The 26,817-nt window shown below is 42.7% G+C and overlaps 3 protein-coding genes across 4 annotated transcripts; 2 read left to right on the top strand and 1 right to left on the bottom strand.

The window, feature by feature from the left end:
* The first annotated feature begins 179 nt into the window (after positions 1–179).
* On the top strand, positions 180–2,505 carry LOC114798736 (uncharacterized). The gene has a single exon (XM_028994657.1). The coding sequence runs from the start codon at positions 501–503 to the stop codon at positions 1,896–1,898; it is 1,398 nt and encodes a 465-aa protein (XP_028850490.1). The 5' UTR covers positions 180–500; the 3' UTR covers positions 1,899–2,505.
* A 347-nt stretch (positions 2,506–2,852) lies between these two features.
* On the top strand, positions 2,853–6,594 carry LOC114798735 (uncharacterized). The gene is given in 2 exon segments (XM_028994656.1): positions 2,853–4,305; positions 4,308–6,594. Coding segments are annotated over 2 exon segments (3,165 nt in total). The 5' UTR covers positions 2,853–2,867; the 3' UTR covers positions 6,035–6,594.
* Positions 6,595–7,365: 771 nt separating this feature from the next.
* phf20b (PHD finger protein 20, b) lies at positions 7,366–25,738 on the bottom strand. Of its 2 annotated transcripts, XM_028994733.1 has the most exons (19): positions 25,618–25,738; positions 20,824–20,924; positions 20,106–20,277; positions 19,879–19,963; positions 19,709–19,785; positions 18,537–18,993; positions 16,023–16,127; positions 15,733–15,867; positions 15,341–15,400; positions 14,987–15,229; positions 13,325–13,483; positions 13,135–13,230; positions 12,557–12,682; positions 12,054–12,232; positions 10,975–11,074; positions 10,553–10,748; positions 9,623–10,016; positions 9,330–9,546; positions 7,366–9,156 (listed from the first exon to the last, which is right to left on the bottom strand). In XM_028994733.1, exons 2-19 carry the CDS (start codon positions 20,904–20,906, stop codon positions 9,011–9,013), a joined length of 3,030 nt encoding a protein of 1,009 aa, XP_028850566.1. In that variant the 5' UTR covers positions 20,907–20,924; positions 25,618–25,738; the 3' UTR covers positions 7,366–9,010. The 2 variants fall into 2 exon arrangements, with proteins under 2 accessions (XP_028850566.1, XP_028850567.1); XM_028994734.1 differs by lacking the exon at positions 12,557–12,682.
* Between the last annotated feature and the right edge of the window lie 1,079 nt (positions 25,739–26,817).

Raw genomic sequence — 26,817 nt, 5'->3', positions numbered from 1 at the left:
AGCTAAGAAAAAAGAGGGAGAAGCGGGAAGAATGTTGGAAAGTGCTGGGCTGTTTAGTCGACAAAAACATAAGAAGGAACAAGAAACACAAAAGAACAAAAGGATAAAATACAATAAATTCGCGGGATGGTGGGAACTCGCCAAAGTTCGCATGAAAAAGGAAAAAGAGGCACCACCTCCATATACCCCTGACCCAACAGCGCCTCCACCTCCCAGGGTGCCTGCATCAATATATCCTGTCCTAGAAGTCACGGGGGGGCATCTTAACCTGTCCCGCCGAAGGTGTATCGTCCACCACACCTTCATTAGGAACTGACACCGTAAAAGCAGATCCACTGGTACCGCAACCCGTTGCACCATTCCAACATGCAGGGGCACGGTACCAGGCCAAACACAGCAAGCCCCAACAGTCCCCCACGACTGTGGAAAGGTCAGAAGCTACCTACAGGAGAGAATCTGCTTCACCACCCGACTCGGGTTCAAACCCTGAAACAGTTACGATGTACCTCAAAGGTAACTGGCAACCAATGACAGGCCAGCTTGTGAACATGCAGACTGCCGGAGAGGAACTTGCAGACTTAATGATTCAGGCTGTAAAGGAGGCTAAGGCAGAACAGGGAACTGAGGATAGAGAATCAATAGCTTATAGGACCAGGGGAAGAATTAGAACTAAAGGATCTGACTGCAAACAGACCAAGGAGGAAGGGGATGAGATAGAAGGGGACGAAAATGAAGAAGAGGAAGATGAGGAAAATAATGGACTTGAGTTGAAAGGGGTAGCAGGGGTTTATCCACTGATCCAGAGAAAGCCAGGGGAAAGGCCTGTGTATCAGCCATACACTTTAGGGGACATCACAGGGCTAGTTCACAAATTACCAAACATACACGACGGAGCACATCCATGGTTAGTGGCCTTGGAAAAACACACTGCCGGCGTCGACCTAGCCTTGGGTGACATTAGAGCAATATTGACCATGTGTTCCTCCAAGTCTCAACTGATAGCCGTAGAACGAGATGCAGGTACTCTCCAAACCCCCAATGAAGTTCCTATATATAATGTTCTTGACAACCTTAATCGCGCTCTAAGACAGTCCTTTCCACTGAAAGACGCAGCCGGAGGAATGACTAGAATTAAATGGGACCGTAAATCGAACCCACCTGCTTACTTAGATCAGGCAATAGATGACTGGACGGGAAGGACAGGGCAGCACCCCGGGACACAGGGACCGATGTCGATTCTGTTCAGAAGGGCAGTGTTAAAGGGGATTCCGGAGGCAGTAGCAGACAGAATGGAAGACAATCCAGATTTGCAAGATTGTGATTTTCCTACATGGAGAAAACACCTGCTCTTTAACCTTAACAAATGTCAGGATAAGGACTCCAGTAAGGGAGAAACTGTGGAAGACCTGCAACAACAGTTACTCCGAATGCAAATACAACAAGCTAAAAAAGAATTAGGTAGCAAACCAGAAAAACCAAAAAAGCAGCTAGTGGCCGCAGTTGCACCACACCCCCCTCAGCCGCCAATGCCGTCTTTCCCTTCTGGTGGGTGGCAGCCTCCGCCACAGTACCCCCAACATTCGGCGTACTCTCCACCTGTCCCTTACGGACAGGCTGGTCCCCCTATGGGGGAGAGAAGGGGTGGTTTCAGAGGGAGAGGTCAGTGGAGGGGTGGAAACGGGGGACAAACCACAGGCTGCTTCACCTGTGGAGATCCCAGCCACTGGGCCCGAACCTGCCCTCACAGGCCCACTGGCCTACCAGCCAGGGGAACTCCATATCAGCGCCGTCCCGCACAGCGAGGGAGATTCCAACAGCCGCGTGGAGGTCCGGGAGGCTTTCCGGCCCCACAAATGCCCATGACAAGTTGGGACCACTTTGAGGGTGGTTCCCATTAGGACACCCCACAGACTGCCCTAGACAGTGTGGTGCCTACGGCGGATCCCATGCTGTCTATAACTGTAGACGGACTGCAAAAAGACTTCCTGGTGGACACAGGGGCTACACACTCCACAGTCCGGTCCGTATCGCGAGGTAAACTTTCCAACCTCACTACTACAGTCGTGGGCATCTCTGGGGATCCAAGGGTTCTGCCGTTCACCACACCACTTCCTACCGTCGTTGGCGACCAGACACTGTTACACAGTTACATTTGTTCCAAGGACGTACCGGTCAACCTCCTCGGCCGAGACCTATTGATACGACTGGGGGCCAGTATCACTTGCTCCCCACAGGGCCTAACTGTGTCCTTACCAGCAGGAACGATCCTTCCTTGCCGCGAGATGGTTGAAGGAAATGGACAGTTTCTTTTACATCCCGCTCAGGATGTGTCTCCCACAGCAGACATCTACTGGGCTATGCTGAACTCTGAACCAAGTGCGTCCCCAGGTGTACTGACAATGTTCCAGCAGTGGCGGCCGTGGCTCTCCCAGCTCCATCCTTACGTGCCTCCTCCTGACCCACCCCATCTCACTCTTTTTTATGACAGACATGACACCACCTGGTATCAGCACCAGTTCCAGGATAATTGTGAGGGTCATCAGTGGTCTGTCACTAGTACATGCCTTTTTGCGGCTCCAGAGGGTGTTGCGGCGGCTGTTACTCTCACACCGGAACAGGAACAGTGGTATATGATGTCCGCTGAGGCAGTCCCACACATTTCGTTAGCCCTAAACCCTGGACATCAGGCCAAGGAATTAGGTGGAATAGTAAAACGAGCAATTGCAGCAACCGATTGGGTCAATACTAGATTACCATATGTTTTATTCTCGGAATCCACTTCAACTTACCAAATTTTGCCCACTTCGTCCTTGATCAACTCCGCTGTGTTGCATCATGACACCTTGTCTCGGTCTCATGGTAGAGAAATGACGGACCATTGCGACTCACATTCAATTCTTGATTCCATTCCACATTCCCTGTGGTCTCAAGGACCTACCGACGTTGGTTGTGTCGGCATCCCTCCAGTCACTTTTACGTTGCATACTTCCGCTCCCTTGTGGCAGTCTCAATATCCACACAAACCCCAGGCGGAAGCCGGCATTGCTGAGACCATTGAGGGTCTAATTGATGCTGGGGTCCTCGAACCTTCTGGATCCCCCTGGAACACTCCCATTCTCCCTGTCGAAAAGAAGGGTACGGGTAAATATCGTATGGTCCATGACCTCAGGAGAATCAATTCCCTCCTGGGGACTACATCTCTCCCGGTGCCCAATCCTTATGTTGCCCTGGCCAACCTGCCTCCGTCACACGCCTGGTTCTCATGCATAGATTTAGCCAACGCTTTCTTCTGCCTTCCATTGGCGGAGTCCTTGAGAGATGTCTTTTCATTCACTTTTAGGGGCCACCAATGGCGCTACACTCGCTTACCCCAAGGGTTTGCTCTCTCGCCCGGTCTTTTCAATCAACATCTGAAGGCTATCCTAGCTAAATGCCCACTCCCATCTGACTGTTTCCTGGTCCAATATGTTGATGACTTACTACTTTCTGCCCCCACGGCAGACGTTTGCCTACAAGCAACTCGCTCACTATTGACCTTTCTAGCAGAAGTCGGCTTCAAAGTTAGTAGGTCCAAGCTACAATGTTGCCGCAAACAAGTTTCCTTCTTAGGGCGCATGGTTGCTCAGACAGGGGTCTCTCTATCTAAAGACCATCGAAATTCTATTCTACACCATCCACGTCCACATTCTGTCAAGGACATGCTCTCCTTCTTAGGTCTGACTGGCTTTAGTAGAAATTATATCCCTGATTACGTGGGTCTCACTACCCCTCTCAGGGCTCTTGTGAACGCAAAAGGCATGAAAAACCTCCACGCACCATTAGAATGGACCTATGAAACTGAACAATGTTTTATCACTCTCAAACAACGACTTTCCGTGGCCTCTGACCTAGCAATCCCGGACTATGCGTTGACTTTTCATTTGGATGTTTCTGGAACAGATACTCACGTCAATGGTGTACTGTTCCAGAAAAAAGGGGGAGAGAGACGTGTACTCACATATGTCAGTGTCATGCTAGACAATATTGAACAACGACATCCATCATGCACCCAACATGCGGCAGGACTAGCTAAAATCATCACTAAAACAGCTCACATAGTCATGAACCATCCTTTGAAAATACTGACGGCACACAGCGTCATAGCCTATGTAACCTCACAGGCCTTCACACTCACACCACTACGACAAAGGCGACTAATGGACATTCTCACTGCTCCACACATTAGCTACTCACACGAAGGTATAAACATGGCTGATCACATGGCATCAGGTATTCCACACGAATGTGAAAAGAATGTACAGAAAGATGACCACATCTACAAGCTGAACCATTTGTAGATGCTACAATTGAGTGGTTTACCGACGGATGTTGTTTTAGAACAGACCAAGGAACGTTGCAGGCAGCATGGGCAATAGTAGAACAGAAGGAAATGAAATGGGAAGTGGTCAAGGCAGAAAAACTGGAAGGACCTCAATCAGCACAAAGAGCAGAATTAAGAGCAGTCATTGAAGCATTAAAATTGGCTCAAGGCCGCAAAGTTAACATTTACAGTGATTCGGCCTATGTAGTAGGGGCAATCCATGTGGAGTTAAGACAATGGATGAGAGCAGGATTCCTCACAGCTGGTGGAGAACCGATCAAACATGAGGAAGAAATGAAAGAATTAGCCGAAGCCCTGTTACAGCCAGAAAAGGTGGCAGTCATAAAATGTAAAGGTCACAGCACTGGAACGGACCTGATTGCCCAAGGTAACAGACAAGCTGACTTCATAGCGAAACAAACTGCAGGTTACATACCCTCATCCATCATGGTAATGGACTCCCAACCACAACCTCCTGTGGATAACACATCCCTCGAACTAACCACAGCTACCATAAAAGAGTTACAGGAGAAGGCAAGCCCGGAAGAAAAAACGCTTTGGTTAGCCCGAGGGGCTACCAATACTGATTTGTGGAGAGGTCCGGATGGGAGACCCATCCTACCTCCAGGAGTAAGGCAAACAGCCATGGAGGAGGCTCACGGGGTGGGACATGTAGGTGCAACCCAAATAATGAAGAATCTGTCCACTTGGTGGCATCCCCAGTTGCATGATATGGCCCAGTACCTAGTGAGAACCTGCACGGAATGCAACCTGTACGGAATAAAACCCACATTGAAACCCATGTTGGGCATCTTCCCAATTCCACTGTGCCCAGGAAAAGAAATTGTGATTGACTACACGGATATGGTTGAACGGGTAGGACGACATAGGTACCTTCTGGTCATGGTGGATGCATTCTCGGGCTGGCCAGAAGCCTGGCCCGTGACTAGAGAAGATAGCAAAACGGTGGTCAAGTGCCTGATTAACTATTACATCCCGCAACACGGGTTTCCTGAAACCATTAGGTCAGACAATGGAACTCATTTCAAAAATAAGGATCTGCAAACAGTTGAATCTGCCTTAGGGTTAAAACACAAGTTTGGCACGGTTTACCATCCTCAATCACAAGGTAAAGTGGAAAGAATGAACCTATCACTCAAAACTAAATTGGCAAAAATCTGTGCACAGACCAAAATGTCCTGGGTTGACGCGTTACCATTGGCTTTAATGTCTATTCGTAGCTCGGTGAATAAAACCTCGGGGTACACGCCTTTTGAGTTAGAACATGGACGTCCCTTTCCTGGTCCTTCGTCACGACTGTTTATGACTACTGAAGCATCTGAAAAATTGTCTCCAAAAGCATATTTTAACATTTTACAAAGTGTTCTCTCCCAGCATTCTACGCAGGTCACAGGCCGAGGGTCCCAGCCGCCTGCAGGCAACCCCCCGAGTCCAGGGATAGAATACGTACTCCTGAAGGTGACCAAACGGAAATGGAGTGAACCCCGTTGGACAGGGCCCTACCAGATCACCGAGAGGACGTCACATGCTGTTCGGCTCAAAGGAAAAGGAGACACCTGGTTTCACCTCTCCCAGTGTGCGGCTGCACCTGAACCAGGCCGGACTGTCCCGGAGATCCAGGATGCCCTAAGAGCAGATACTGGACACAACTGACCCCAAAATACGACCTGCTGGTTGTACATTTCCAAAGGGGGATTACCTCACTTTGCGTCCTATCATACTAGTTCCTACATTTTACTACTCTTAATTTGCATTTACTCAGTGTTCATATTGTTTTATATATTTTCTCTATAACCATGTCTTGGCCATTTCCAGACATTATGACCTGGAGACAGAGAGCTGTCGTCTTTCTGGTCTTTTGTGCACTGGCCAGTGATGACGAAGAAGGTGTCATGTGGTCCCATGTCTAAATACTCTTTTGATTGTTTCTTCCTTCTTTTTGTATCATTACGGTTATTTTCTTATCATGTATTCCTGTTAGGTTACGGACGATTCAGGCCGACCCAGGGCAGGGTGGCTGTCATGTCTGTTTACTCCTCACTATAGCCTTAAAAGACCCAGAGGAGATGTTCCAGCTTGACTATATGTCCGTTCTGTTTTATTGAACTATTAAATATAGTTCAAAAGGGGGAATTGTAGAAATATACTGCTTTGACATATGTTACTTTGCTAAAGACTGGTAAAACATCTGTTATCAGATGTCGTGCAAACAAAGGAACAAAAGACTCACTCAAAGAGGAAGTGAAACAAGACAACCGTACCCGACAGTGTTAAAACTGTCAACTTTGCACCTTGTGGTTTGACCCTGCTGAAGGGGTTATCTGCCCCTGCCAGAAGACAGTACAAACAACCAGAAGACCCCAAAAGAAGACCCCACCCCAAAAAGACTTTGTTTGTCAGTGCCTATAAAAGAGCTGAGCACGCACTGAAACATCGGAATCTGTACACAGAGTGCTAGTGGTTGTCTTCTGTGAACATTAAAGATTCCCCCTTCTGCGCAGACTGAGTCTTGAGTCTTCATTCTTTCTCAGCCTTGAGCAATGCATCCTCCAACAAAGAACCTGGGTTGAAGGACCCGCGGAGAAGACCAATAATCTCACAAATTTATTCCTTCACAGTTCAGGATTTGATCTCACAACCCTTAAGTTATGAGTCCGCTTGCTTTCCTGATAAGACACTACTGCCACATTATTTAACTAAAAAGCTTGAAGAAAACTAATAGAAAACTTTCATTTGTTACTGGGCAAACGTACAAAAAATCAGCAGAGGTTCAAATAATTTTTTTCGCTGACTGTAGGTCCCAAATACAGCAAATGTACAGCAAAGTGCATGCCCTGCATGAAAACAGGCTGCTGTGTGGATGCCAACCAGGAGCATGGAAGACAGGACTGTCAAATAAAACTCCATACATTACCTCCACACTTCTGCTATAAAAAAAGATATAAATTCACAACTCAATAATTCAGTAATAACCACAGGCAGGATCACTATATATTGCAATATTGATTTATTGTTACATCCCTACTGCTGGTCAATGGCAATAGGCAACACATCTGTACTACTGTGACACTGATGGCCCTCCACCCAAAAAAAGCTGCGATTTTGATGACGGATGAAGTATCTAAAGAAGGTTCTGGGGATCTAAACACGGTCGTGCAACCCACCAAACTGAAGACATTTTAACCATGATTGGTTATTGATACATCAAGATGTTCACTGGCATTTTATGTTGTGGGTCTGTTAGATTAAACAAATTTTAAGTAAAAACTAATGGTTGCCTGTATTATTTTAGGCAATTACAGTGCTGTAATAATCAGGTATATATGCCAGAGACAAAATGCAATACAAAACATTCATAAATGTAATTTGAAAAAAATTACAAAAAGGTATACACTGGCTGTTACAAAGGAATACAATACAGAAAAAACTGAACCCCGCCTGTAATACCATATTACACATGCAAAAGGGAACAAGAGCCATATGAATTTTTATGTTGGTAAAATGTTGTACATAAAGAATGAAGTTTCATAACCGAAATCAAAAACACAATACTGTAATTTAAGATACAAAATCCCACCCAATCTCCATCTCTCACACTGCCATCTGGTCACCGAACTTCGGCCTACATACTGTCCTCATACAAAACCAAATGCGCACACTGGTATAACACACCGTAAGCTATACAGAGACCTACGTAAAATACAACAAAGCTTTAAAAAAAAAAAAAAAAAAAAAGTCAATAAATTAACATTTCAAGCGCAATAAATTAAATAAGGCACCTGGTGCCTTAAAAACACAGGAATAAAAAAAAAAATCTTTGCTATGGTCATGAATTAACTAATACAATAAAATTGAGCTATACAATAATTCTGGCACAGAAACCAGTTGCATCATTATAAAGAAAGCCCTACAGTAAAACTAACAATCTCATATAGTGGAAAAAAAACACGTTTAGATGAACAGAAATAACACATTTGACAGGAGTTAACATAACTAGCATCAACCGTATTCATTGCGTGATAAACATAAAAAAAATCTGGGTTAAATGCAGATTCCACATAAAAAAAGAAAAAAAAAAAGAAAAAAAAAAAAGACAAATATACAGCCAGTAGCATGAAAACAAAAACACAACAATACTAAACAGACTTTAGTAGAAAAGGAAACTCAAATTACTTGCAGTTTAAAATATATATATTTATATATGTGTGTTCATTACATAGACAGTATTATTTCAAATCCAAAACTGTTGCTACAATAAGCATTTAAAAATATTGTACAGAGATTAAGTGGAGGACATTTTAGAATAATCAGAGGTGGGCAAACCACACACACATTCAGAAACAAGTGCTAAAAGCAAATTTATGCACTCCATCTTGTTTTGCTTGTAAGCCCACTTTTAATTGTCTAGTTCATTTCAAGAGACAAATCAGACAAAGAAATTTAGAGTGCCATAACTGCTGAAAGTGCTTTTGAACAAAGTAATGCGCTCCTCTTAAGGGTCAAGGTTTTTTTCTTTTGAGCTTACTGACACTAGTACGATCATCATCATCCTCGTAGTCATCATCATCACCACCTCCACCCTGCCATTCTTTCACGCTGAATCTCAGTCTATTTTTTCATGTGTTGCCCTCATGTGGATGAAGAGCAGACTGCAATCTGCTGAACTGTTCCCAGGTCAGTCAACAGCTGCCTCATGCGATGTTTAAGTTGTGGCAAACGGGCTAAAGGATCCGGTGGCTCCAACTCACCAGTATAGTCCAACCAGCTCTCAAGCACTAAGGAAGAACATCATGAAATTCGTTGTTGAATAACCCAAATGCAGATTTTTCTAAGACAACAAAAATGCCAAGAAATACAGAAATTAAAAACTTAAAGTCCAACTGTTTCTATTAAAAATGCCCAATGAGCTACAAAAGCTTGCTTGTTTTATTTTATTTGAGGATCTCACCATCTAGCTCTCGCTCAATGAGGTCCATACGATGGGTGACCTCCTCCTGGACAGCCTCAACATGCTCCAGCAGATTTAGCTGACACTGCTGCCACAGCATGAGGCTGGAGTCTCGCTTAGGGTCACTTATTAATTGCTCCGAGTCCTCCACCTTCACCTCGCTGTCCCCATTCCTCTCCAGATCTTCTGACTGCTGCTTCTTAATCCACTCCACTGTCTGAGAGAATCAATAAATGATAAAACCTTACACTAACATGATTAATTTTTAATGGTCTAGACACCAGCCAACTCACCTTGGTGTTGCCATTACAATTGTGGTCAGGATGGACCTTTCCCCAGTCCTGCCCCATGGGGGCACCATATCTCCGCTCCATCTCCAGCAGGTCCTCTGTGCTGTGAAGACTGTCCTCCAGCTCTGAGGACCCCCTAGTTTCCACCACCAGCCTCTGCTCCACCGCGGGTGGGTAGTATGCGCGTGGTTTCTGGTAGCAGTGTTCGCTGCTGATGTAAGAGTCTTGGAAGGAGGGCACACAGCTGGGTTTTTCTGTTGGCGCTGAGTCCCTTTTGTGGCTCTCTATCACTTCCATGGCTGCTGGAGGTGCTGAGTCTGACTCAATAGTGTCTTTCCTCCTGCTGCTCTGTTTCCAAGGCTGCCGCCAAATTTTCAGGTCCGGATGAGCCTGGGTTCTGATACAAAATGCTTAAGTTAAGTAATGGCATGTGAATCGTAGTAAATTGCAGACATATACACCACACAGTGCTTCAAGGTGACAAAGCGTGTCAGAAAGGACTTAACAACCATGGACTTTATGTTCCTATGTGTTATGAATTTTATGCAAAAACCCCCAAAACACTACATAAAATGATACTAGATTATGCTAGCACGGTCCTCAGTAACTTCACAATCATAATGTATGGGAGATCACAATGATTGTAATTAAGAGCATTTAAACGAACCTGTAATGCCTACAGTGAAAGTGATTGATTTTGCCATTGTGATATGCAGCACAGCACATGGTGCACACAAAATAATTTGTTCCCTGCATTTAACCCCAAGTGAGCAGTGGGCAGGCATGAAAGGCACCCAAGAAGTAGTGGGTTTGGATGGCACCTTGATCAAGTGGACCACAGTGGTAGCTTGGCGGTCTGGGTTACCTTCGGTTACGAGTCCGCTTCCTTACACGCTAGGCCACCACTGCCCTGTAATAAAAAGTATGACTTACTGAAGGATGCTCATTTTTAGCTGGAGGCCGTTGAGCACTTCGAACACGTGGTGTATGTCTCCCAGTAGCTGGTGAGCTGCAGTGATCTTCCGGCCATTCTGGTGCGAGTAATTCTCCTCAAGGAAGGACAGGCCATACATGTGGCCGGACATCAACCAGTCCCGGTCATACCAGTATCTCTGGCTCTGTCTCTGACCTGCACAGCCATAGCACAAACCTTAAATGCACAAGCTGAGAAGATTTCAGTTCATCATTCAACAGAATGAAAAATCCCTGCAACTGCTCTCTCACTGCTTCAACCAATGATAGTCTGATATTTATGGAGTGTTTCAATATAGAAACCCTGAATAAATTATTCAAAAACAAATAAATATAGTAAGAGAATACCGGAAACAGTGAGGTCAGTGTACAGATGCACTCACCAGGAGGTTCTCTGCAAATGTAGCAGGTGTACGTCTCAGGAACGTTGTCCTCCAGAAGCCCCATGCAGGTACCATGCTGCCAGCACATGCACTCCTCACACTAAAAGAATGGTGACAATACTTAAATTCATTCACATAACAGCAAAGTATGGTTCCACATCAAACTTAGCTGTGCCCAGGAACTTTCAGTTAGTTCAATTCAATTCAATTTGTTTGGCCTTCTGCTAATATTTGGGAACTGGTGGTATTCCTGGTATCAATAAATAAAAAAAAGATTAATGAGTACTCCATACTCATGTGGTATCAGTGCATCCATATTACAAATATGAACATAGCTACTCCCTAGTACTATAGAAATTTTAAACATTATCATTTCAGCATTTATGCTTTTCAGACTGTTCGCAAATAAAACACCTCACCTACATTAAGGCAGCTCTCAGTCATGCCTGATCTGCTGATTCAGTAGATATTAGTGTGGAGTAGTGTGGTCTCACAATTTGATTATCAATGCCTTGATATTGATGCATCCCATACATTTTCTACACTGTCACATGATACAACAGTTACATACACCTGTGGATGCTTAGATTTTCTATGAGCAGAATAACTTGCCATTTAGGCCACGCTTACCTTGTATAATTTGTATGTACTGGAAGTTCTCCTTTAAATGCACCTTTCTCTGCATGCTTCACCAGTTTTCTATATGAATCAAACCCATTGCAATCTAAACATGGAGCTGCACTGTACTCAGATCAGGTCGCCACAGTCTCTACCAGCACCTCTTTTTTTAACGAGAATATGTATACCAGAAAACCACCAAGCAACGTCATTAGGATATAATTGATGCAGAATCATCCACGTCTGCATAGTAATTATTATACGATTTATTTCAACACCCCTAGTATATAGTATTAAGTGTAAATTTGGGCCATTTTTGGCATCTTTAAGTCAGTGCAGCTGTTTTCAGCTCTACTAAGGTAATTGAAAACTATTGCTGATTGGTTAGAAATAGCATTGATGAAAAAATTAGTTTAACATGACAAAACATGACTTGAATTGACAAGCTGTCTGAAACTCACTTGTATCATGAAGTCATTCTCCTCCTGCACTGCACACACACAGCGCACAATTTCAGACCCATGTGGCTCTACGGCCACACCCTGCTCAGTGAAGGGCGTGGTCAGATCAAGCTCCGCCTCCAACTCCTCCTCACTCCAGGTAGGGCTGTCTGTGGACCAGTCGCTGAGGCTGTCATCTCCTGCAGGGGTGTGAAGCATTTAATCAAATGTGTTTGATTAATGTCAATATTCTATATTTACAGCCCTGTTATCTTTTTCACAACAACAACAAAATATGCAAAGCTTAAAGCAGCAGGAAAAAAAAACATGCAACAACATAAAACGAAGTAAACAGAAAAAGTAAAACAACAAAGTCAGGGGACCTTCATGATTTAGAAACCCACACGATAATCAGGTTTTCGATTCCAAGTGGACAGAAAAGAAGAAGAAAAAATATACAGGAAGAGACAGTGACTGTGCAGAACAAAAAACAAACCGAAAGATTTTGAACTGCATGTACCCACCGTCACCAAGCCCCAGCAGAGTATGTTCCAAGAAGTTGTGATTGTGGGAGAGGGGGAATTTGAGAGCCAAATTCAGAGGGCAGTGAGGAGCGTTTGAGCCAATATTCTCCTCACTGCTGCTCCACTCTGTCAGGGTGGAAGCAGACGCGCAACACAATTAGGGACTTCTGCAGACCATGCAAGACTGGCAATCATTCGCTGTGAATTCACAAAGACACCGTCTCTAAGCACGGACAACCGCACTATTGTGTTAGATGGTACACATCTGTAAAGCAGAAATGTTCTCCTCTGTAATGCCACAACTGGAAAGTAACCAAGATCAGTCAAGATTTGGAATACCATTAAATGCTAAAATACTCTCAATTAATAAAACTAAAATGCTAACAGCAAACAAAACAGTTCGCTAAATGTATTCATTTCATACTTTTGAACAAGAAAAATCAAAGTCAGGTCTCCAAAACAAGAATGCATGGATTATATTAGCAGGCAGAGGTGCAAGTACCAAGCTTGTCCTACAGAAACTGCAGCAGAGAAAGATGCAAAGCCATAAAAGAGAAAAAGCACAGACAAGTTCTCACCAGACGTTTTCTTCCTCTTTTTCTTTTTTTTCAGTTTAATGCGAAGGAAGTCTTTTGTTCTCTTTTCCTGAAGCTTCATCTTGTCTTTTATGCCAGCTGTATGTAAAGGAAATAACGTGAAATATTTAGTCACTGTAATTGGTATGCGTCAGAGTTGAATCCTCCTAAACGCGAACAGAGTCAGTCGTACCGGTTTCCAATGGGTTCCAGTTGCGGTCGTCCATGAACCTGCGATTAACCTGTTGGTTCTCTTTGCTCTGTCCACAATGGGGCGATCGCTGACGATGCACTCCATTGGCAGTAGGTGGCGATAGAGTGTGCCCAGACTTGCTATCGGTCAATGGGGAATCTGCAGAAGCACATACCAGATGCATTCAGGTCCAGCCTGTTTATCACTGTACTCCAATTTACATGCATTGTCATCACCTCAATTTTACCAATGCATCCTTTAAATAACAATTCTGTGTTGCAAGTGAAAAGCTCTGAATCAAAATGATGAAAAAGTGGCGTTTTTTTCATGGCTTTAATCAAAGCGCATTTAAAATGGTAAAAGTGGTTTGTTTTTCAATTCACATGCATTATCTTCATCTTGTAAGGTTCCCGGCAGGACCAGGCCTGTCCCAGCAGGGGAACCTTACAATCTCCATTTGTATAAATTAATTTCTGTGTTTCGCCCTTTGTAGGTTGCAGCTTCTGCTCAATGAAACGTCAAACCTATGAATTATTATTTTTTTGCCACCACTGAAAAATCCAGCACCCAAACTAATGCATAGCAAATCTGGAATATCGATACACCAGCTGAAACTGATACCAGCAACAAAAATGACAATGGTTTCATTAACTCCCACCTTAAGCTTGTAGACCAGCAAGTTTGGGATGATTTTGCATGATATCTAGTTGTGCTGCATGATTAATCTAATCGCAATCGCGATGTCAGTCTGTGCGATTACATGAACGCAAAAAGATGTGATTTAAATGATTAGTACATGGATTGGATCGGCAACATATCTGATCCATTCTCTCAAAGTTTGCGAGCTGACTGAAGTCTCATTTCAGTCGGATGTGACGTGTTTGGTCACATGACTTTCGATTCGGTTCAATGGAGACCTCAGATTCGTGACTGGGTAAACGTCGCATGACGAGCTGCATCATACGTCAACGTCGCCGCCATATTCCGATAGGCTCTGCTGTGGCGTGAAACATATACATGTCTATGGAGAGAAGTGCATAAAAATGCCTCACTCTTGTGCGGCTTAGGGCTGTACAAACCGCTGTACGGTCCAAACCAGATCCCGGGGGATTACATTTCATAGGTAAGGCTGGACAATTGTTTTAAAAATATTTGGCCATTATAAAATCCTGTTTTATGCTAAGCTAGCGAAGCTATGCATCCCTGTGTTCAAGTCAGCCACCAAGCAACGTTTTGGTTAAACGTAAGAACTATAATACGGGATTTTATAATGGCCAAATATAATCAAAACAGTTGTTTAGCCTTACCAGGGTTTGAAGGCTGTTCTTTTCAGCATGGCCACTTTAAGCACTGAAAGCATAGGATTGTTGGATATGTTCACATACTTAAGTTGCATACTTTATCTGAAGTAGTGGATTGTACGGGTTCTGTCCTACTACAACTTAGAGCTAACTGAGAATTCAAATTCTCTATAACCAATGGACAACTCATAGATTTGAGTTAGTTTAAAAGGCCCACGCTACGTTTTTATAGGGCCGGTCAAAACAGCGGTGCTTGGGGAGCCAAAGACTTAGTGAGGTGGTGCTGTATACAGAATGGATTGGTGATTACTGCTTTTGGCATGCAATTGTACATTATAATTGCACAATTTTTAAAACTCACGTAAGGACACAGTGCGCCGTCTTCGCAGAGTTTCCCCGGCAGCAGCCTGCTTCTCAGATGCTCGAGTCTGTACTGTACGTGGAGGGCTGACGCTGCTGTCGGAGTGGTAGTACTTCATGTGGTAATGTAGCAGAGAAGCCTTGCGGAACGACTTTTGACATCCGGGCACTTTACACTTAAACGGGTTGTGGTCGAGTTCAATGGAGAGGATGGGGGGTGGCTGGTTTTTGATGACCCTATAAACTGATATTAACATCAGAGAAAGTAAATGAGTGTGTAAAGAAACAGTGACGAAAGTATGGGCAGTTCAGCACACCCAGAATACAATGCACAAGTATGTGAAGCTATACTCACGTGGCTCTCTGCTGTACTTGTTAGTGGTCGGTAGGTGGACTTGCCGTCTGACAAGACTGACTAAAGGGGGAAATAAAGATGATATTTTGCATACATTCATTCATCGACAGATCCACAAATCCAGGTGTGAACATGTTGCATCTTTCCCAAAAAGACTCATGGCTGTATTAGATCAAAAGGGAGCTTCTACTAAATACTGAGCAAATAATCAGAATTCTTAGGACAGGGTGATATTTCAGTTTTTTTGGAAATAAATCTGCAAAAATGTGAACTTTAATGATTTTAGCAAATGGCTGCAATATAACAATACATCTGAATACATTCCATACCCACTGTATATATTTTTTGTCATTTTGTCATCAAAACATGACCCATGCTGATGATGACCCTACCAAGATCACTGCTGGCCTCTGACCCTCCTGATGGTTGGGTCTCAGTTGTAACAGCAGAGTCCTTTTCATTTGAACCCATCACTGGGATGGAATCTGACTTGGCCTGTTTCTGGGTCTGTATCCGATTGCCTCGGTCTGAAAACGGTTACACAAATAATCATTACTGATAATAACTCAGCATGTAAGGAGTTGACAGAATGAGAATCTGCCTGAATATGAAACCCGGAACGAATTTGGGCAGAAATATTAACAAATTATGTATTTGAAATAGGTTAAGTATGAACATGGACCTGTGCTTCCGTCTGCTCGGGTTCTCTTTGGAGCAGGCATCTGTCCCAGAGACGCTCTCCTCTTCCTGAGCTCTGGAATGCTGGGTTTGGTTTCTCCTTCCTTCCCTGTGAGTCACACAAACAGCAACTCTGCATGACTCCACAAAACACTCACCAGGCCCAGAGTAATCCAGCCCCAACCACAATAGCAGAGCAGTTATTCACTGACAAAACATTCAATCCAAAACGCTCAAGTGTCAACTACTGTTTTTTGTTAGGGCCAGTGTCAATATTTATTATTACTGATATATGCAACAAATATGAATTGAGTAAAAATTACTTTTTAAATGAATGCAAAATGATTCATTAGACCACATAAAACACCATACAGATTCATATTCACTGTATACATGAACAGACTTTAAAAACAAATCATCTAATACAAATTACATGCCTGTGCTGGACAATACTATTTACCACTTTTATCTTAATTACATAAGAATTTGGTATCTGTCATTAGAGAGGGTAATATACAAGACCATCCCATAGGGATTAGTAATGCAAATACTGTAATGTAAGATAAGTGCTGTGAGTGTCACCGTTACAGAACACTATTAACGTGGCCATTGCTCTATCATTGATTTTGTTTTGTGAATGCAATATACAATATTATAAGTCAATATATAAGTCAGTTTCTTTAATTTATTAGTTAATTTTTTATTAATTAATTCTTTTATGTAGTATATTCACAAAACCTTTATTACATAAATTCTCCCCATCCTTAGTATCAACAGTGTTAACAGTGGTAATTTTTATGTTGTTCATGCAAACACTGTGTTTTCCATAAAAAGCTGTTTGCAAAATATTATTGTTTGTGAACTCATTGAACCACTCATGCAAAGACTTCACATTGCACAGTTCTCAGGACGTGAGAGAAAGTCGTGTCAGATTACATTTTTCAGCTCTCTAAATGTTTGGGAAAAATTTTTATCCTTGTTTGAATGCTCAAACAATGCAGAAACAGTTATTTCCTTATTAGGTTTAATGATGACAATATCAAATAACATAGCAGGTATCAGGGTTCAGTAGCCCTTGACAAAAACCATTGAACTATTTGCTGGTAGGCTAATGGCTGTAGAGCAAACTTAATTCTTAAATGTAAAATGTGTTAACATGATTGTAAGAATGGACATCACGGGAGCCTGCTTTTGCCTTGCATAACAGATGTCTGCAGGGGGAAGTATGACATTCCTGTGTCGATGGTTGTGCGTGAAGATTCGACACCTCTGTTTTAAATGCCTTTTGTCTGACGGTTACGTGTGAAGTATCAGCAGTCAGGACCGCCCACCCTCTTTGTCTTCCCCAAATGGGAGGCACCGGGGGCGTGACATCAGAAAGAACAGGTTCTGATTGGTCAGTGACAACTTCCTGTAGGCCAGTGACAACTTCCTGTAGGCCAGGGGTATAAAAGTCTGCTCACATGTTGAAAAAGGGACCTCTGAGCTATCTTGCTCAGGGTGTTTTCCATCGGAAGCCGGAAGGCTTCTGAGACTTTCTCTCCCCCTCTCTTTCTCTTCTCCCTCTTTACTCTTTCTTCTCATGTTTATTTTCTCTGCAACCTTGGTACCTTTTTACATTCAATATTCACATGTAACTAATTATTTACCGGTGTTAATAAATTAGAAACTGTACATTTTTAACCTCTATTGTGCCATGCCTCTTTCTGCCAGGTAACATCAAATTGGAGTGGTTGAATACAGTGCTTTGTGTGGAGGGAGAAAGAGTTTTTTCTACACACTCTATTCTCTTCTCCCACACCACATGGTCTTCATTGTTTTTACATGATCTAGTATATAGCCATCGGTAGGGCTGGGTGATATGGCCTAAAAATCTAATCTCCAATTAAAACCTACATTTGTTTTCTATTTTTCCCCCTTATTAAAAAGTTAGATAAAGAACATTCTCCAGCAGATTTGGTGTTTTTTTTCCATGGGTACTGCGATAGATGGGGTGTGGCTATTTCAGAAAATAGGGTTGAGGGTTTTTGACATTTAGATAAAAAAAAATATATGATGCCCGGGTTTATGAAATGCCATCACATCTGTAATTCGAAACATGAGAAAAGACGCCGCTATTTCTGCCCACAAGCATCTCTCAGGTTGGGGTCACAGAGGCAATGAAGATGTCAATGCAGATGTTTCACATTCCCTGCGGAAATGAATTTTGATTCCATGTTGTTATTGCTGCTTGTGACACAAAGTGAAACTATAACTTTCCTAGCAAGTTACCTAGTGCAAACACTTGAATCCAAACCACTTCCAAATGCCTGAGAAGACTGTTCTAGCCATATGTAACATGTGAAGGATTTATTTTGTTCCTAAATACCTGGTAAGTAGACCTGCGGGACTCAACATGGCCACTCATTCCAAGCCTTCTTTGCTGAGAATTTCTTGTACTGGAGTTCCTCTACCAGCCACATTAGTAAGGTCTGTCTCGGAAACTGCAAAAATTGACCAAAAGCTATTTTCCACTCACCATCCATGGTCCTGCTCCTGGTTCTCCGTGGCAGACTGATGTTCTCTTCAAATACCTCCTCACTGACTTCTTCCTTCTCCTCACTACTCCACTCTTTGGCATGTTGTTCCTGTTCCATGATTTCTGGTGGATCAACTCTATCTCCATTCATCCCCGACCTCTCCTGAGAGGCATTGGCATCAGTCTTTATCTCAGTCTGACCTTCCTCCGCCACTATCTGTGGTTTTTCAGAGTCTGACCCTGGAGTTCCATTCTGAAGATTTTTTGTGACGGCATGCAAGTTCTGATCATCATCATCATCATCATCCTCCTCTTCCTCCGTCTCACTGTCTCTTTCCTGGTCTGAAGCACTGTGGCGGGATCCGTTTGTCCGAGCATTCCCGTTTTCTTTAGACCTCCAGTCTCTTCCATTCTGTTCTCGCTTTCTGCGTTGTTGGCCAATCTTCCCAGTACATCTCTGTTGAAACCAATTTTCATAAAAGTGAATGAAATTAAACATTATATTCTAAATATATGAAAAAGGGTAAAAGAGGATGTCTAGTCACCCAAGCATCTATCAAGCCTACAGGCTCGTTTCCTTGGTAAAAAAAAAAAAAAACTAACAAACTAGCCTAATTTATGTATGCATATCTGACGTACACTTTGAACTTCAACTTACCTGTTTACTATTTCCTTGTTAAGAATTCCTGACATTTGATTACGTTTGTATATGGATAATGTATATTTGGTCTTGAAAATGTTTTGTTTTGTTTAAATCATTATTTAAAGACTTGACACATAAAGAAGATACTTATTGCAGCCAGTACAGCAGACATGGTTTGCATTTGTTTTATGTTTGTTATTATGTTTTTTGCACACTTTTTACATTGCCATATTGTCTTGTAGCTTTCTGCTGCATGCATATATTTGAATAAGTGAAAAGCACTACCTTTTCATCATTTGTGTGTACATTATTTTTAACAAATGGCACAATGTTTCAATGATCAATGTTTTAACTTTTTATTGTTTGTATTATATTATAAAAACTATAATTGTATAACAATATATCATGTTAATTGTCTAAATTGGTCACTATTGAAATATTTTGTTCATATAACCCAGCTGTAAGATACACACATATTTACATATATATAACACTTCTGATGGACAAAGAGGAACCCCATCATTCTTACCTCTCTTCGAAATGGCTTTACTTTCACACCCTTGATGGTCTTCACAACTCCATCATAAAATTTCACTGTGTAGGAACCTTGAAAAACCCAATACACATGTAAACAGGTAATTTTTTAGTAACTATATATCTTTGTTTCTGAAAAATCTGTGTTCTTTCCCAGGTACTTACCATCCTTATTGACTGTTAGAATCTTAGCAGGATAGTAACGGCAGTCTGACCAGCTGGCCAAAACTTTATCATTGACTTGAAAACTCTGTAAAGAGAGTTGTCATAACTTGCATTTGAATTTTTTTATTCATGTCTCTTAAATGTTTAACTGTCATAATTCAAAATAACACTCCTATTACTACTTATTACTAATATTGACATTGTTAATTACTTCCTTGAATACTCACCGGAGCTGGGTGTGTCTGCTGAAGGCCCTGTCTTCTCAGATTAATCCGCTCCACGGGCCTTAGGTAGGGGCTGTTCCAGTCAAACCATTCATCGTAGCGATGGCTCCATTGCCTGTAGTGTATCAGCACCTTCTCATCCTCATAGTCAATTTTCTCTATATTGGCTGCATACCTGAGTAGAAAGAAAGTTAAGAACTTTTTTAAAATTCACATTCTTTCCCAAAACGAGCAATTAAATCCTGGAAAATTTATTTAGTCCCATTCTAAATTGGATAAACTGTTCCATATTGGGTGTACAATGTTCTAGAACCAAATCATTTAGCCAATTCACCCTGAGGTACAGAGTAACTGTCATTAAAAAACTAATTTTGATGTTATGATTATGATGTAATCATCTTGAAGTCATGAGAAATTTGACAAAATATGTGAAAGCCTGCTCTGAAAATTTTTTTGTTTAATCAGAATCTGTTCAAATATTAACCAGGTGCATCAAACTGAAAACTTACTATTAACTTACTATTTTTTTTTTTTTTAATTAACCATGATGTCATGACATATTCCCTACACTTGGCAAACTCTCTGACAGGGCACGGTATTCCCTCAGTCAAGGCACCCGGCAGGTGCAGGAAGGGTCTGAAATGGTCAGTGTTCTGCCGGAAACCCGGCAACAGGGGGCCTCTTTTCATGTGAGTGGGTGGGTGAGGGGGTTGGCACTGACCAGTTCTTCAGGCTGTCACGAGCCTCCAGCTGTGCCCCCACCTCAAAAGTGATTCCTCTTCTATGAGGAGGTGTCTTGGTCATTCTGATCACATCCACAACCTGCAGGACAGCAGAGCATTCATCATTGTGCAGCATGGCAGTTGCAGCAGTGCACGCTCAACACACACACACACACACACACACACACACACGTTCATATTAATAAGCTGATTTATGTAACCAGGTTTAGCACTAAATCACACACCCATGCTACTTTTAAAAACATCTTTATGATTAGGTTACCAGATGCAAACAAATTGACATACAAATTCACTGACATACTGGCAGTTTTTGCTTAAAAAAAAAAAAAAAAGGTATCATATTTGGGGGCACTGTCAAACTTTGAAGGTGTAGGACATGTCTCCCATATGCTCAAGTTGTGATCGTTAAAACTTTTCAACGCAGTTTACTTTACATAATTTTATCGCCGCTAGGTTGATTAAAGAGCAGGGACAGTTTAGTTTATTTATCTTTACTTTTTGAACGTCAATGGCAGCTTTATGAATGAATAGAGTCGACTCATGCAGTGAAATTCTCGCACTCAACAGAGCCCTGCTTGCCACCAAGGGAGGTGGCAGGTGAGTGTTTGTCATCTTGGTCAATTACAAGCTTTGTTGGACATACTGAAGAACGACATTTCTTAGGTGATTTCTAAGGTGTGAGAGGAGCTGAGACATTCGATTGAGCCCCCCAAAAAAATTTGTTTCATGACCAACCTATCGCCGAACTCGAGCGCACATCCACGGACCACAGTGACTCGCTAACCACGCCAAATACTATGGCATCCCAGAGCTACAATACGGCCGACTCGACCCGAACACCAAGCCCGACCACAGGTCCACAGGGCGTGGTCTGACCCGCCCATTTCTTCTCCCATGACAAAACAGTGTGCTTGTCAGCCCACGTGACAACAGAATCCCGAACCGCCACAGTGCCTGTGTGATGGTTAAAAGCAGGGGACACCGTGTGTTTCACTGAATTCCTGCCACAACACCATCTGAGCGGCTATTTTCTGCAGCAGGCAACATAGTGAGCCTGAGCCAGGAGCATATGAGAGAGAGTAAATGTGCGTAAAATAAGATGATCCTTTATTAGTTCCACAAGTGGGAAATTTACTAAGTTTGTGTGTGTATGTCCATGTGAGTTTGTGACTGTGTTCGTCTCCAGTGAAGTTCTGACATTCAAACAAATCCTGTTTGACAAATTTTCTGATTTGTATTGTTCTTGTTTGATAAATTATTTATTGTTCTGGCAGCTCAGGTGGCACTTTATCTAAAAAAAAAAAAAAAAAAAAAAAAAAAAAAAAGTCTACAAAAAGTGACAAAAAAGTCTATTTAGCAGATGTAAAGCATACATGTGTATGTTTTTTGTGTTAATCCATTTTTATTTTATTTTAATATTATTATAACAGAGCAACATGTTCATGCATTTTCTAAATATTTAATTCTGTTTTTGAATAAAGGGTTGAAAAAGAATGCTTTTTAAAAATGAAAGGTTCTCTGATTAATCAAATAAATAAATAAAAACCGACAGATTAATCGATTATTAAAATAATCATTAGTAGCAGTTCTACTGTAAAAACAACGATTCTCTGTGTGATGCATGGGACATTTTGATGACAAGTTACTTTATTCCCATAAGTAGTGGTCAGAATTATGAACAAGTGAAAGTGAAATGAAAGTCATTGCGAAACACTGCAGCACAGAACACTGTGACACAAAGAAAAGAGTCCTCTGTATGTAACAATCGCCCTTGGTGAGCAGTGGGCAGCCATGACTGGCGCCCAGGGAGCAGTGTGTGGGGACGGTGCTTTGCTCAGTGGCACCTCAGCGGCACCTTGGCAGATCGGCAACCATCTGGTTATGGGGCTAGGCCACCACTGCTCTTGTTGTGACATGTATGTAGAACTTGTTGAACTACACAGCAGTATGGTTAAGACAAAGGCCATACAAGCAGTTTGAAAACTTGCCAGGTGATGCATGGCACACAGACAACTAGTCTCACTTGTTAAAACCAACTTCATCAATAAAATTCTGTGAACTCTATAAACATTCAGACAAAACTATTGCACCAAACAATTCAACGTATAATGGGTGTCAAAATTGTGCAACACTTCAACAAAAAAATATTTATGTAATACGCAACTAAAATGACCAAAATGGTGTGATGCACAGGACAACAATGGTCTAAATGCTACACGAAATGAGACTAAAAATTCCCTCTTCACGGATTCTCCGATCCCAATCGACTCTATTCTCCTTTGTTGTCCCTGGCTGGTGGAACAACTTGCCCTGCTCCGTTCGACTAGCTGGGACTACAACCACCTTTAAGAAACATTTCAAAAACCCACTTGTTTAAAACGCATTTTAAACGAGTCTAACACTAACACACACACTCACAAAAAAAAAAAAAGCTGCCAAGAAAAGTAAAGTACACGAGCGCTGTTGAGTTTAACATATGATAGCCAGTACTAATAGTTAAACGGTGGTGCACTGTATGAATATTTTAATTACGCCTGATGCACTATTCATATATGCATATATAAACTGAGCTTTGAATTACATTGAAATTAGTAAAAGTTTTACATCGCAAGAGGTAACAGTGTTTCTAATGTCTGCAAAACCTTCAGTTTTGTTTTTTTACCTGCAGACTTTTTTAGCTCCAATATCAGCACCATGCACATTTTTACTAAGGCCAGGCATTCCAAGATCTACAAGGGTGTTGATCCCACCTGAGTCAGGCTCCGGCTACTCAGAATCAGAATGTTTTTTCTTTACATGACTATTTTACATGACTAAATTTTCCATTTCTGTTTGTGTCGCAAGTCAAGTTGAACCAGTAGCTCTGACAGCACTACTTGGGGTTTGCCCCTTCACTTATCGCTTCCAAAATACCAAACAGATTTTGTGCCATTTACTCATGAATAAAGATACTATGTTTAGCTAGCTTTAAGATAAGGTGTACTCTCAGAAGTTCACTACATAAGTTCAATAAGATATGGGGTAGAGCTGTAAATCTTGTCCCAAGCTCATTTTAGTCTGGTTCAGCAAACATGGAACTTCCAGTCTATATTCTTGGCCACGGTCGTCAGGTTGATTCATTTTCATTATTGCGAGAGAGGTGAGAAAATGCTGAGGAGGTGAAACGGAGTGTACCTACCTACAAAAAACAGTAGATTTAAACTTTGCTCTTGATTTTTTTTTTTCTGGTGTGTGATTTCGCACAGATTACCAGCCATGTGTTCTCACTGCCAATTAAACTCATTTCGTCCTTGTCAAGTTGAAGTGGATGTGCAGTAATGCAGGGGGAACGACGACGTGGGATTGCCGTGGTAAGTGGTAACGAGGTAAGTGGAGGTTGTGGGGAGGGCAGGAGGAGATATTGCGCCCCTAGTGGCGGAGCAGAAAGTCTGCACTCTGACTGCTGAGCCGGTTCAAATCACACGCTCCCCAGCATGAAAAAATAATAATTGGACAGGACAGGCGGGGGGCTCATTTAGGGCCACGGCAGGCTAAAATGGCACACGAAGGGACTGCCGAGCACACGTCCTAATGTCAGATAAGAAAATATCGGGTAACTCGAATATCACGTTTAAATTTGTTGGTAAAATAATTACGGTAAACCAAAAAACGCGTCATCCAATGTGACCGCACGTTGTCGCAGACAAGAGAACCAAGCCAATAAAAGCAGACAGTTTTCATCATAAATAATATCGACGCCCCTGCTCAAGATAATACACGTGACCGTCACAATTAGATGTTTCGTAACGACAGGAAATCTGCAGCTATAGTTTCCACTCTTTGCATCGGTTCACTGCTGGCCTAGGTGTGTGCAGACACGTGTGTCAAAAACTCCTGTTTTCCACGAGAGAGAGAAAAAGCCGCGCAGAACTCTAGCCGGGAGAGGAAGCGGCGTGACGCAAATGGCGCGCAATACGTCGCTGTTGTTGACCTCGTCAAAAGCCGAAAGCTTTAAAATAACGTAGCAAATCCGCCGATTCGGACGCGGGTGCCGTGATCTGCGGGAAAAGTGCGCGCTGCGTGCTCGTTCCACCAAATTTGCGCGCGTCACGCAACAACGTGGGTGCAACGTTTTTCGGCGACAATTTTTTTCAGCCACGCTGTAAAGTGGGAGCGGTGCGAATCGCCAAATCATCGCCAAAAACTATTTGTTCCGCATTATCCACATTATTTTCCCATTAAACGGAGCGCTGATTTGGCGTTTATTCTGTTATGCTAGTTAACCACATTGTTCACTTCTTAGCCGCGAGAACTCGCCATTTCCCGGGCGCTGATTGGCTGCGCTCGGTGACGCGCCCCGAACCGCGCAGTTTCATTGGCCAGCGGAGCTGTCCGTCAACAGGCGGTGACGCCGGGGCCTCGTCTTGGCCTTCAGCTAGTTGCGCGGTAATTACCCTGCGCGAACACAGGACGCCAACTTGCCCGAGAAGAGTCGCGGAATCGTCCAGAAACGGCGCGCCTCGCGGGCGGCGCGTGCGCGGTGGCCACACCGCCGGCGTCTGTCACGAGGAAACGCGCGATCTAGGTTTCACGCTCTTTTTATTCATTTGCCATGAAACCGACGAAAAAGGGGCAACAGCATCATCCAGGGAAACACGCGTGTGGGCAAGTTTCGTTTCCACGCAGGCATCACCCCTCGCGGCATTATTATCATTGGGGAGAAATCAACACCCTTATTAAGGAGTAAAAAGGAGTAAGCCCTTAAAGCGGAGTAAAGGAAAAGGCGTTTTTACCGCTCAGGTCGGAGATCCTTCTGCGTGACGCACGAACGTCAGTAGCGGAGCGGCTCCTCACGCGGACGACGCGCACGCAGTTTGTTTTCACGGCGCGAGGCCCGCCGCTGCGCGCATGCGCAGAGCGCTCCGCTCCGACGCGTGGCATCACCAAATCGCTGTGGAAACGTCCTCGCGTCTTTTGTGCGTTCAGGCTTATAGCGCAGATTTTCTCTCTCTCTTACCCGCCGAGACTGAGACTGATTGAGCATCAATAGCATCACTTTTACTGTCACCGACACGCAGGTACGGTGCGTGGACTGCAGTGGTTTCACAGGAGACATGGAAGAGTTGTACTGGGGGGACATCATTTTTTCAGTGGAACTGTCATACACTTTCCACATTATATAAGTGTATAGCGGCGAGTACACGTCTGCTGGTCTGGGACTGGATGCTGCAGCAAATGGTTATTAATGGTCTACAAATAAATTTAATATTTTTTATAATGTGTATTTAAAAAATTGACAGTAACTATTACTGGAGAAGAAGCGCCCTCCTGTGGCCACCCTGTAGTGGCCTGTTTCATAACAAAGGGTGTCTGTTGAAAAAAGTTTAAATCGTAATCACATAATCCACAATAATATATACAATAAGTATATTATAGCTATAAAATCAAGTGAATGTGAAAAGAGAGCTGAAGTTTTCCTAAGATTATACCCTTGAAAAAAAAAACAACTGATGTCCGCTTTCATTCTGGCTAGTTGTTTCACATCACAACCACATAACACATTGAAGTTTCCACCTAACCACGTGGGTGAACGCTGGCAGAATGTTTTTTTTTATACTAGTAAGAAGCTGTTGATGTGAAGAATGTAGAATCATCTACAAACCCAGCATAAAATGGCCGGACATGTTCTGGTCACCATAACTATGCTAACTTTACACAACTTACTTATCAACTTAAAGTCAGCAATCATTAAACACTAACTATTGTAAACAACTGTTTACTCACCCCAAGAGGCTTCAGAATTAAAACGCTGCTGTAATTGATTAACAGTTTTTATGGCATTTGAGACAAAAAAAATTAAACACATTGCATTACAAGATCGCAATAATCTTCAAATTTCGAGCCGCAAAAACCGGATAAAAATAACGTTTCCACAGAGAACCACTAGAGGGAGACACCATTTTAGTTTCCACCGCTGTGTGCCCTTGCTTATC

Source organism: Denticeps clupeoides, chromosome 10 (genome assembly GCF_900700375.1).
Source record: "Denticeps clupeoides chromosome 10, fDenClu1.1, whole genome shotgun sequence".
Taxonomy (NCBI): domain Eukaryota; kingdom Metazoa; phylum Chordata; class Actinopteri; order Clupeiformes; family Denticipitidae; genus Denticeps; species Denticeps clupeoides.
Note: the sequence above shows the minus strand (reverse complement) of the source record. Positions and strands in the feature narration are given on the sequence as shown.

Excerpts from the sequence above, each read along its gene's own strand:
- LOC114798736 (XM_028994657.1), top strand. The coding sequence starts at position 501 with ATGTACCTCAAAGGTAACTGGCAACCAATGACAGGCCAGCTTGTGAAC.
- phf20b (XM_028994733.1), bottom strand. The coding sequence starts at position 20,906 with ATGACCAAGACACCTCCTCATAGAAGAGGAATCACTTTTGAGGTGGGG. Across the intron at positions 19,964-20,105 it reads AGCAGACACACCCAGCTCCG|AGTTTTCAAGTCAATGATAA; the intron begins GTGAGTATTCAA and ends CTCTCTTTACAG. Across the intron at positions 15,230-15,340 it reads CAAGTACAGCAGAGAGCCAC|TTTATAGGGTCATCAAAAAC; the intron begins GTGAGTATAGCT and ends TGTTAATATCAG.